Here is a 12,459-nt window from a genome sequence, read left to right on the forward strand (position 1 = left end):
GTTGCATCTCTCATTCGTTCTATTTCATTCACACCCACACCCACACACATACACTCATGTGCATGCGTGCACAAGCAATATATCATTATTACAGGATATTTGTAGAGTGTATGTGCCAAAACAAACAATGGATTTACAGATGTATCACATTTAAAGGAACACATCTGACATTAAATGGCTTTTGCAACATCTCCACTGGCTCCCTGTCTCACACCGAATAAAGCACAAGGTCAGCACTCTATGTTATAAATGTATTCACAAAACTGCCCCTTCCTATCTCTGTGGCTGCCTTCACCTCTACACTCCATCTGGCTCACTACGATTGGCTTCGGATCCACAGTGGAGTGATGTCCTAGAGGTAACACGTCCGCCTAGGAAGCGAGAGAATCTCAGCGCGCTGGTTTGAATCACGGCTCAGCCGCCGATATTTTCTCCCCCTCCACTAGACCTTGAGTTGTGGTCTGGACGCTAGTCATTCGGATGAGATGATAAACCGAGGTCCCGTGTGCAGCATGCACTTAGCGCACGTAAAAGAACCCACGGCAACAAAAGGGTTGTTACTGGCAAAATTCTGTAGAAAAATCCACTTCAATAGGAAAAACAAATAAAACTGCATGCAGGAAAAAAAAAAAAAAAAAAAGGGTGGCGCTGTACTGTAGCGACGCGCTCTCCCTGGGGAGAGCAGCCCGAATCTCACACAGAGAAATCTATTGTGATAAAAAGAAATACAACAACAACAACAACTAAAATATACTGTTCTGAATAAACTAGAATGTAATCATACTTGATCTGGAAAATCAGAAAGAATAGGGATATTCCAGATTTTCCTTTTGATGTAAAATTGTGAATGCTTATATGATGCAACCCTATACCTGATTAGTTGCAAACTTACTAAACATAGAATGACATTGTGTTGACTGGGCACATTTTTTTTTCTTTTAAATTGAGAACAGAATTACAAACGTTTTATTTCTCTAGGGAAAGAAAATAATTAAGGAAACTTATACTTTTAAAAATTTAGATTCGGTTGTTGATGTTTTTTTTGTTTTTTTTAATCTATTCATGCAGCTGTCTGAAGGTAAAAAAAATTACATCAAAACAATGGTTGCGCTGCTGGTCAGGCATCTGTAAAAACGCTGTGACGCCTCGATCCTCGAGTAACTGAACTGAGATTTAGTTCAGTCTTCAATCTTGCAGTCATGCACACTGTCTTGCCGAGCAATTCAAGTGACTTGGGTGTGCACAACGCTTACAATAATAATAATAATTGTGTTAATGATAACAACAGTACTAAAATATTTGATAATAGTAATAATAATAATAATAATGTTAATGATAATAATAATAATAATAATAAGAGAGAGAGAGAGAGAGAGAGAGAGAGAGAGACGGAGAGAGAGCAAATGTATTGTTTTAGTGTTCGCAGCTTAACATCATTTATTTGTCTGATTGTTTTTGTTTGTTTTTTTGTGGGTTTTTTGTTTGTCCATAATTCCCTGTAAGACAAATAAATTGAGTGAGTCACACGCGTACACCCACTCAACGATTGTCATGAAGCAATAGGATTATTACGACAGAGTCATTTCCCTTCGACGATGCACTGACTATTTGAGGAAACTGCGTTTTCGTAATAATACACGGTGATAGGCGGACTGTTTCAGTCCACATACCTTTTCTTCTCATACGGTGAGTGATCCAGGGAAAACAATAATACTCTCAATTACATGGACTTCACTAACTGGTAAACTGTATTTAATGTCGCAGATGTAAAAGAAAAGAAAACCAACACACTGAGTCATTGTTACACAGGCTTTTCCAAAGCACGTGACATGGATAGAGATTCGGATCATTAAGTCAAGAAGAACTTTTCCGAAATTGTTTTCTGACAACATGATTTTAGTATTAGAGCTTCTAGTGATTGTAAAAGCAGCAGGCATCACGCTTTCACACAGAAGAGGCCCTTTATTATGAAAATAATAAGATATAAGTAAAGTTTTAGGAAACCTGTTTTCTGATGTAATACTATTTTTACGGGGCCAAGATGATTGGTTTCACTTTACGGCTCTTGTTGAGCAAGGGGTTGCGACCCGTTGCGAATGTCTACTTTCGCAAACGTGTAATATAACCATATCAGTGGATGCAGCTTGCAACTTCCTGCAGTGAGGGATTGTGTTCATGTACAACAGGCCGTTCGTTGGGAATGCTTTGTTTTGAAATGTATTATTTACACCTGTCTGCAAATTGTACAGAAAGTCAATACTTGGGCGCTATGGACACTTCCAACTGTACAAGCTAACACAGAGCAGTGGATTAAAACCCACATGTCTGTCATGATGCACACGGCTTATTATTAGGCCAGTTTCTGTATGGTAAGCAGCTTTTGAGAGTAGTTTCTGATGACAGTACTCAGTATGTTTCACCTTGTTGACTTACTCATGAATATGTGAGAGGAAATTTTTATTTAAATTTCAGGGTAGGAAAATTCCTGACTTTGACAATGAAGCCATCCAATCAGGCTAATGTTGAATCAGTGAAGCCTAACTGTCTGTTGTTACAAACCAATCAGATCTTGAAACACCACCATCATAAGACTCAGTTCATGGGAAACTTCTGTTTCTTTGCTATCAATAGATTGACATGTATGTTGTAATCCAGTAATTTGTGGCTCCATTTATTTTTAAATATAACACATCACAAAGCTAAAAATTGTACTTTAGCCAGAAAGTGATCTGCTAGACTAAAGGGTGGGGGATCTGGAGAGGTTATCTCTGTGTGTGTGTGTGTGTGTGTGTGTGTTGTAGAGTATGTTTTGTTATTATTGTTTTCTTTTTTTTAGGGGGTGAGGCTTTTTCCCCTTTCTGTTTGGGGTTTTATTTTCATTGGCCCAAGGCCTTCAGTAGAGCAATTCAGTATCCCCTAACTTCCTGACAACTGTCCAGGTGGACCAAGTTATGGAAGACTTTGTTTTTAAAACATGAACTGATCAGCTTTTTTTAATAACAGTAGTTTGACTTTAAATATGAGATCCACAAGTGAAATAGATTAAATGTTGATGGTAATGGCCTTGGTTGAACAAAAGATCTCAAACGAAACACCAAAGCTTAAACAAAAGAGAGAGAGAAAAAAAAAAGCCGTCATGAAATTGAATGCAGATCTCTATCAGTTCCATACCTGATTTCAAATGATACAGTAATCTTCTATTATCAATGAAAGAAATGAGTTTTTTTTTTGTAGACATTTTGAATTTGTCTGAGTAACCTTAGTTTGTAAAAAAAAAAAAAAAAAAAAAAAAAAAGGCACTATTTCAGAAACTTTGTTCTTATCCTGTTTATTTATCAAAATTTTGCTATCAGAACAAATTTCTAGAGTGCGGATGATTCAGTTTTAGTTGTATCCATGCATTGATTCTTTAAAGTTTGTTTTACCTTCACAGGTCAGATGCAGTCCTATTGCCACGATGAACGAACAACCTCAGGACATTGGAGCGGTGGTAGCCATTGTTGGGATCAAAGGATGGCAGTGTAAACTGTGCAGCACCACTTTTCCCCGTTCCTTCAGCATCGACCACCACATGATGGCGAACCATCACCCACTGGATCAACAGGAACCCGCACCACCCCATAGTGTCATCACTGCTCCTTCTAGCAGATCCAGTGATCATTTTCTGAATCAGGAAGTTGATGACATCATGGAGGATGTGAGCACTGCGAATGCCTCAAATAAGGCAAGTGGGGAGAACAGTAGAGTTGGAAAGAGTTCTTCTGGGAGCATAGGGTTTGCTCCCATAGGTTCAGAAACTTGCAACAATGTACTGTCTGCAGCTGAAGGTGGAAGAAGCTGGGGAAGAGATGGAGAATCTGCACGCATCAAAGTGGAGCCAGGTTTGAACACATTGCACCAAGAAAGTCTTCCCCTGCGTTCGGACAAAACATTTGAGCAGCAAAGTGTCAGTTCTTCAGTTGATATGGATAGCACGAGTCTGTGTGAACAAGGCAGCACAACACGCAAACACCAATCTGGAGTTGAAATGACTCAGAGAGATTCAGACTGGACAGCAACACTGATCCCTGCAGAAAGATGCTCACCATGGCCCTCGGTTCAAGGCGACAGGGCAGGCGGCAGATGCCCTGGACCACAAAAGGCAGCAAGTTCACTCAAACCTTACAAGGTGCGAACCTGCAGCTGTGGACAGCAGTTTGAATCCAAACCAGAATACAGACACCATCGCCGTGTGGTTCATTGTAGGCTGAAACATAAGGCATTTGTCTGTCACATTTGCAATGCTGAATACCAACAAAAGCGGGGTTTGAATCGTCATTTGTATCAAAAGGGGGAAACGCCCATTCCATGCAGTCAGTGTCCAAAACAGTTCCATGATCAGAATTCACTGGAAGAGCACCAAAAACACTGCCAGGGTTCTGAAGCACATAACTCCAAACCATCTGTAAGTGAGAGAGTGGTTGATAGCACCGACAACTCTATTCAGAACTCTTCATTTGATGAGAGTGAAAAGGCTGGCCATCTCAGGTCAGAGGACAGTTTTCCATGGGAGTGCTCCAAGTGCAAAAAGCACTTTGTAGAAAAATGCAAATTTCGCAAACATCTTGTAGAATGTGGGATTCTGGTTTGGAAAGATGGAAAGAGGCATTTTACCTGCAATCTCTGTGGCACAAGTTTCAGTCTGCTGGTTCAGTATCATCGGCACTATGTGCTTGACCACAAGCTGGCTTTTCTTAATGAGTCAAGCTCAGCACGCTTTTCACCTTTCATGGGGAACTCCCCAGTCCCTTCACCTGTGCCCTCAGTGACATCAGAGATCAACACAGCCATGGCTGGAGTCAGTCTGAACCAATCCAGACCAATGGATGTCACAGAGAACTCCAGCCCTAACTCAAGCATCATTGACTTGACGTCTGACACAAGCCTTCCCTTTTCCAGCACTATTGACTTGACTTCAGATGCTGGCTGTGATGAAGATGTAAAAAGCAGGGTTCAGGAGGACATAAGCCGCTTGGTTTCAAACCCACAAATTAGAAGCACAGCTCATTTGAAATCTGACTTGACCACCGCGGCAACAGTCAGCGCTTCAAACCCTTCACTTTCATCTTCTCTCCCAACAGTTTCTGATTCTTCTGGTCCTCTTTCACTCAGCACAACTGCAAGTTCTTTGGAACCTCCGTCACTTGGGTCTACCACTGGTTCAAGTTCAGATCAGAGGTCGTTTCCTTCTGATTACACTTCTTCCTGCCCTTTGTCTCTCACTTCTGCTTCGTCCGGACAGACCAGCGACAGGGAAAGCATTGTCATCAGTGATACAGAGGGCAGTGATTCATCTTCAGACAGTGATGATGAAGAGTGGGAGATCATTACGGACCAGGGCAGGGAAAAGGAAGAAGCTGGGAAGGAGAAGAAGACTGGACCTGATGGTGTCAACTGTGGTGAGGCAGGCAAGGGGGAAGACTTTTCTTTTGGAGACTTCTTTGGTCCACCACACCCGGGGCATCATTTCCACCCACCACCACATCCTCCCCATCCTGCTCATCATTTCCCACCACCGCCACCATTCTTCCCACCACATGGTCGTTTTCCCCCACCTTTTCATGCCTTCCATCATCATCGTCCAAGGTGTGATCGTGGAGCGTTCATGCGTGGAAGGTTCATGCACAGAGGGTTCATGCGTGGCTGTATGGCTTTTTTTGGAGCATCAAGGTTTGGTCCCCCAGGCTGGTTTGGTCAGGAAGACGGTGCATCTGACAACTCCCAACAGTCTAAAAATGCCACTGCCACTTCATGTGGTGAAGCAGCCGATACATCGTCCAAGCCTACATGCTCTGCTGCTCCACATCAAGAGAATGCTGAGAGACAATCAGCACAGGAACAGGAGAACTCTGCAAATGAGAACACTGCAAATGCTGGACCCTTTTCTCATGCAGAAAATTTCTGTAAATGGGCAGGAAAATGGAAAGAGGGCAAGGCGAGCAAGATGATGTGGAAGAGAATGTTCTGCAGTATGTTCAAGAACTTCCATGGTGAGGGAGAGAGTCTGCTCTGTCCAGAGTGCATGCAGACCTTCACAGAAGAGTCTGAGCTTGAGAAGCATTGTCGGGAGAACCACCCAACAACAGTAGAGTTCATCTGCTTCCTTTGTCAACAGGCTTTTTCCGAGCCTGTTCCCTACAGCAGGCATATCAGACAGCACTGTGAAAATTTCTTCCACATGAGGGGACGAGGTCGTGGTTGGGGCTTCAGGGGGATGGGTCGAAAGATCTTCAAACAGCTGTGGAAGGGAGGCGGTCCCTATGACATGTTCGGCAGTCATCTGTTCAGCCACGGTCATCAGCATCAGGAGGCGAGCGACAACGACTCCAACAGCCCAGATACCTCGTCCAAAGATTTCAAGGAATGTCCTGTCTGCAATAAAAGGTACCGAGCAAACAGCCGTGAAAGCTTCTTCGAGCGGCACGTCAACTCGCATTATGGTGTTGAAGTGTACAGCTACAAGTGTGAAGAGTGCGGGAAGAAGTTTCTGGAGAAGGGGAAGTTCACCGCGCATCAAGCTAAGCACAAGGCGTCCCCCTTTGTGTGCCAGGTGTGCGGGAAAAATTACCAGAGCAAAACATCACTCACACGGCATGAGAGGATTCATACAGGAGAACGTCCTCACAAGTGAGTTTGCGTTGTTTATTTAGCATTGTTCCTTGCTCTGTTTGTCCAACTGTTTGTCTCTCTGTTTAGAATATATTCTAAGAGGATGGGGACAAAGATTAATTCAGATAAAAATTGATGTCAGGCATTAGAATGCATAATTGAAGTATGTACGTATAATACAAACACTTAAAATAAAAAAAAAATAAAAAATTCCTGGTCAGTATATATTGTGTATTTTTACAGCTTTACTTTTTGCCTGTGCTTATGTACATGCATTCTTTCCATTGTTCCTGTTTTTACTTTCTTTTTTTTTTTTTGAAATGGAGGATAATCAGATAGTAACTCTGAACTACCAAAATCTTTAGTTATCATCTTCAAGCTTGCCTCTTTGTCTTTGAGTTTGAGAGTGCTCAGATTTTCTGAAAAACACTGCAGGTACATCTTTTTGGTGTAATTGACATCATCAGTCATGATTATGAAAGGAAGCCTAGAGTACAGCCACATAGTCCACTCCTAAATTGTGGATCACCATATTCTTTGTATTATCAGTGTCATCCACCGTTAAAGAATGATCTATCTACATATATGTTTTCCATCTCTCTAAAATGCCATTGGAAAAGCAAAAGCAGCACAGAAGATGGAGTTCTTAGAGTATTAGAATATGAGAAGAAAAAAGAAAAAAAGGGATCATATTTAATATTTCATTTTTTATCTGTTAATGATCATGTGTGGGTGTTGATGTGCATGGCAGGAGAAGAGGAAGGGTTTTGCTAACATGGTTGGTTGTGCACTTGCATGAAATCATGTTATCAATATCATTTCAGATGAGGAAGTAGGATAAGTTTTGTTTTTGTATTGGATTTCTTTTTCCCAAGAACAAAAACAAAAAGCAACAACCCCCCCCCCCACCCCCCTCCAAAAAAAACCCCAAAAACCAGTTGATTGGGGTTGAGGGGGAGGGGGGTCATGGATATGTGTAAGCAGTAGCTTTATTTTTTAAGCTTAATAAGTTCACTGCTTCAGAAAAATGGTAGTTTATAAATTGTTTTAAAACATGCTCATCTTTTCAAGGAACAAACAAAAAACAACAACAAACAAACAAAAAATGAAGCTAGTAACTTCAACTCTGAGATTAGAAGCACTTAGCCTTTGCTGGCTATTGTGGGTCATACACGACCCAGAATGGTACAAAAACACAAATATCCCAGCCAATTCTTAATATTTTTCTACAAAATTTCAGAAATGCTTCCTGCATCTAAAAGGCCAACTTTTGCTAAAACATGAAAAAAATTCATTAATTAGTCAATGAGTAATTAAAGGTGGTGTTTTAACTACACACGGATGCTTGTGTGGGTCGTGTATGACCCATGCTTTTTAAAGAGGAAAAAACGTGGTCACCCCTCGAAAGCTCATGTGGGTCATGCACGACCCACACCTTTTTGAAAGTGATTTCAGAAGGTTTAATTTGCAGTTAGTGAAGGAAAATAAAGAAGTTTTACTTTCAATAGCCTCACTACCCCACTACTTTTGTAAAAAGCTTTGGAAGAATATACAGGTTTTTGTCTCTTTACAAAGTATGGGTCATGCACGACCCACACAAGCTTGGAGGAATATATAGGTTTTTGTCTCTTTAAAGGTATGGGTCGTGGACGACCCACATGAGCTTCCGTGTGTAGTCAAAAACGACAGCCAGTGGAGGTTAAGTTAACAGTAACATACATAATACATGATGAGCATTATTGTATTGTGTTGCTTTTTGTCACAACAGACTTCTCTGTGTCAAATTCTGTTATCCTTGGGGAGTGCAGTGTTACCTTTTTTTTAATGTATGTCTGCATGTGTCTTTGTTTTAAAATATCTTAAAAGTGGAATTTTCTGCATAATTTAGCCAGGAACAGCCCTTTTGTAGTTGTCTTTTTTTTTTTTTCTTAAATGTGCAAAGCGCATGCTGCATGTAAGATTTTGGTTTATCACCCCATCAGAATGGCTAGCCTCAAGACCACCACTCAAGGTCTGGTGGAGGGGAAGAAAGTGCTGGGAAGTATGGAATTCGATCCCGCACGCTCTGATCTGTTCTGTTGTTTCCTACTCCTAGGCAGACATATTACCACTAGACCACTGCCCCACCATTTAACGTGTGTTTGTGTGTGTGTTTTTGTGCGTGTGTATCTATAGTTATTGTAATGTTATGTTGTTGTCATTGCAGGTATCGAGCCATGATAAGGGCTTAAGATCTGAGCTGTATTATTCGGTGTAATCATCACACATGTTGTTATCACTGCAGGTGTTGCTGTGTGTATATTCTAATATTGTAATTGCTGTGTTATCATTTCAGGTGTTTATAGACTTGTGTGGACTGGAGATCTGAGCAGTATTTTTCTTTGTATAATGTGTTATTATAAATATTGTTGTGTTGATTTTTTTTGTAATGATTGCATACATGTGTCAAGACTGAAGTGAGGGCTTAAGATCTGAGCATATATTGTATATATTTTATATATGTCTGTCAGTGTGTGTTTTTATTTTGTTATGGTGTTATTTCACTGTCCAGACTGACGAGAGTTTGAGATCTGAGCAGTATATTGCTCTCTCTCTCTCTCTGTAGTCTATCTGGAAAGTTAGATATCTAACTTTATATGTCTGTAGATATATATTATGATGTATTGTTATGTTTTTGATATTGCAGGTGTCCAGACTGTGGCGAGGGCTTCATCGAGCTGCGAGAACTGGAGAGACACCGCATGAAGCACACAGGCCAGGACCCGTTCCAGTGCAAGGTGTGCAACAAGGGCTTCACACTCAAGGACTCCCTGCTCAACCACATACGTAAGCAGCACCCAGACGAGAGCCCTGTCCTGGTCATGAGGAGAGCCATGGACCTGTCAGGGGCAGATCAGCCTCACAAACAACACTCCAGCTCCAAGGACGGTTTGTCGTCAGAAACGCAAGCAGGCAGCGTTACTACCGTGAAGGAGGAGAAGGGGTCTACTGAACAACAGGAACTGACGGTGATGGAACTGGACTGATTTGTTAGGGTAGGTATCAGAGTTGCTTGAATTTTAGTTTTAGCTTCGAGTCATTTCCTAGGGTACGCACGTTGGATGTACGCAAAGGTCAGTCATCTGCTCCTTTGCTCAAATTGTTGTCTTGTTATTTGGTTTTTGGGTTGTTGTTGTTTTTTTTAACAGCAGAAGTGGTGTAGCATTTGTGGATTAGGCCACACACTTCAACACCTTGAAACTGAAAACTGTGGTGTGATTCACTCTTACCATTGGTAGTGTTGCTTGAACTGAGGTACTCCAGTTGTTTGTGATCAGTGTTGGTATGTTTTACATATATAAAAGTTTGCAGTTTCCATGCACCTAGAAGAATCATTATTCCCCTGTAGGGATGCCAGGGGTCTTTCAGTATAAATAGCAACACCGCCTTCTGGAAATTCTGTGCTAGAAATTTCCTCTTTTCTGTCACTCTCTTTGTTTCTGTCTTTTCTCTTTCTTCACTGTTGTCTCCTTTTTCTGCCCTCCCAGTCCATTCCCCCAAGCTCTTTTTTCAAGCAAGCATTAACACTTTTTACTCTTTTCCACAGTCTGTGATGTATTATCTGTGCTGTTTTGCTCTGGCGATTAGGTAGCGAGATACAAATGTAAACACTGGGATGGGCACTAGCTGCCCATTCTGCAGTGTTATTTGCCTATATGGCTTTTTTTTTTATGTATTTTTTGTTTGGCTTGGAAGTTCTTCCCCCTCCCCCCCTTTTTTTTTTTTTTTTTGTAATCTGGGGATGATAAATTAAGTGGAAGGGCTGGTGTCCTCAGCATGGTCTAGTCTTATTTGTCATAAGGAGCGAAATGGTTGGGATACCTTGCCATAAGGAGCGAAATGGTTGGGATACCTTGTCATTAACCGTTTTGTGGGTTTGTCATAGTGTTTCTTTGTAGATGCGACAGTTTTGTGTTGATATGGTTGAGCATTTGTAATGTTTGACAGTCCTGATATGGCCCTGTGCGGTCGACTGGACTAGTAAAAGCAACAAGAATAACGAATCATTATTTTTTTTTTTTATTGTATCGGGTGAGGGTTACATTTTAAGTGCAGCTGAAAGCCAGCCAACTTTTCTTCTGCTCATTTCAAATAAATTTAATATTAAGTACATTTTGAAATATATATATATATTATTTCATTGGATTATATTATGTACATTATCATTATGAAATGTACATATAAAAAAATATATTAAATATGTCTGTGAACTAAGTTTTGTTTAACATTCCCCCAACACTTTTGAGCATTTTCTGTCAGAGGAAACTTTATTGCAGGCAGTCCTGAAACTTGTTGGACAGATGTCAGGGCATTGTTGCTCAAGTAGAGATTTATTTAGTTTGCAAAATGAGTGATTCCACTTGGCCCAGCTGGGTAATTCTTACCTGACAGTCAACTCATTTTACTGTGCTGACGAACAGGCTCTTCTGTCCCAATTTATGATGTGGTGTTTGTGAGAATCTGATTCTGAATACATAACCTTGTACCAAGGTTGCAACATGATTGGTTGATTAAAAAAAACACCCCAAAACCAAAAAAAAAAAAACACCCCAAAACAAAGAAAACTGTGTGTTAAATTAGCATTTCTAGTTTACTCTAGTATCTCTGTTGGTTTCTCTCAGGCAACACCCCTGTTAACAAATATCAACTTGGAATTTGTAGCTGCGTTTAAATTTCAATCATAAAAAAAAAGGAACACTTTGGCTGAAATTTTCAACTGTGTTTATATTTCACTCATCTAAAAAGGAATATTTCTACGACTACGGAAATAATGGTTCCTTTGGAAATTGAACATCAGCTGGGGACTGGAGAAGACAGATGGGTTGACCCATTCTTACTTGGAAACACACACGGTACATGCAGTTCCCCCAAGGCAGCAGACAGGCCCTTCAGATCAAGGGCAGGTAGGTAGTATCGTGACAACAGACAAGCCCTCATACATGCCTGAAAACTGGAATTTTGATTTTTTTATTACTTGAGAGAGACTGAGTTCTTTGCATTGAAATGTTGTAATAATTATTTTCTCATGAAGATTGGCCACATTTCAGATTGCATGCTGTGGGAATGACAACCCTAAACTAATTTAGCTGTGCTAAAAGTTCAGTTACTGTGTGGTCTTACATTGTTATTGATGCCATGTTTGATCTAAACTTGTGTCATTATTTATACTTTTGAAATCTTCCATACTCAAGCAGAAGCAAAACCTTGTGTTTTGTTGTGTGTTTTTTGTTCCATAGGACCCATAGCAGCATTAATGTTGTCACATCTGCGAAAGTTTGGAAATTGAAACTGAAAGCTCGGTGTATTTGTTGAATACTCAGAAAATATGTTTAATGCTTATTTCTAGTTATTGATTTTGTCTGTTACCGGTACTTGGAAAATGATATTGAACGCTCATTGAACTCGACAAACTTAACACCACCTGAGTGCTAATCATACTGTGAATACCACTAATGAATATATGTGTATGTTTATATGCAAGGAGTGAAACTGTAGCTTTTTTTTTTTTTGCTTTTTTTTTGTCTAATCAGATATTACTTTTCATGTTTGACTGTGATTATATTTTGAAAGATGTGTAACTGTCAGATAAATAAAATGGTAACAAACTCTAGTTTTATTGTCCTCTTATATAGATCTGTAAGTGATGAATGGATTTAGCTCTCTTGCTCGCTCTCTCACACACACACACACACAAAGACACACGCACACACACGTTTTTTTGTTGTTGTTGTTGTTTTTACCACTCTACCACTTTCGTAACATTTTCCATTG

General features: G+C 40.4%; 1 protein-coding gene across 2 annotated transcripts; it reads left to right on the top strand.

The window, feature by feature from the left end:
* The first annotated feature begins 1,593 nt into the window (after window positions 1-1,593).
* LOC143286134 (uncharacterized) lies at window positions 1,594-12,298 on the top strand. 2 transcript variants are annotated; one of them, XM_076593731.1, is made up of 3 exons: window positions 1,594-1,686; window positions 3,434-6,666; window positions 9,335-12,298. In XM_076593731.1, the coding sequence occupies exons 2-3, from the start codon at window positions 3,458-3,460 to the stop codon at window positions 9,672-9,674; spliced, it is 3,549 nt and encodes a 1,182-aa protein (XP_076449846.1). In that variant the 5' UTR covers window positions 1,594-1,686; window positions 3,434-3,457; the 3' UTR covers window positions 9,675-12,298. The 2 variants fall into 2 exon arrangements, with proteins under 2 accessions (XP_076449846.1, XP_076449845.1); XM_076593730.1 differs by lacking the exon at window positions 1,594-1,686 and adding an exon at window positions 2,020-2,369.
* Window positions 12,299-12,459: the final 161 nt, after the last annotated feature.

Source organism: Babylonia areolata, chromosome 9 (genome assembly GCF_041734735.1).
Source record: "Babylonia areolata isolate BAREFJ2019XMU chromosome 9, ASM4173473v1, whole genome shotgun sequence".
Taxonomy (NCBI): Eukaryota; Metazoa; Mollusca; class Gastropoda; order Neogastropoda; family Buccinidae; genus Babylonia; species Babylonia areolata.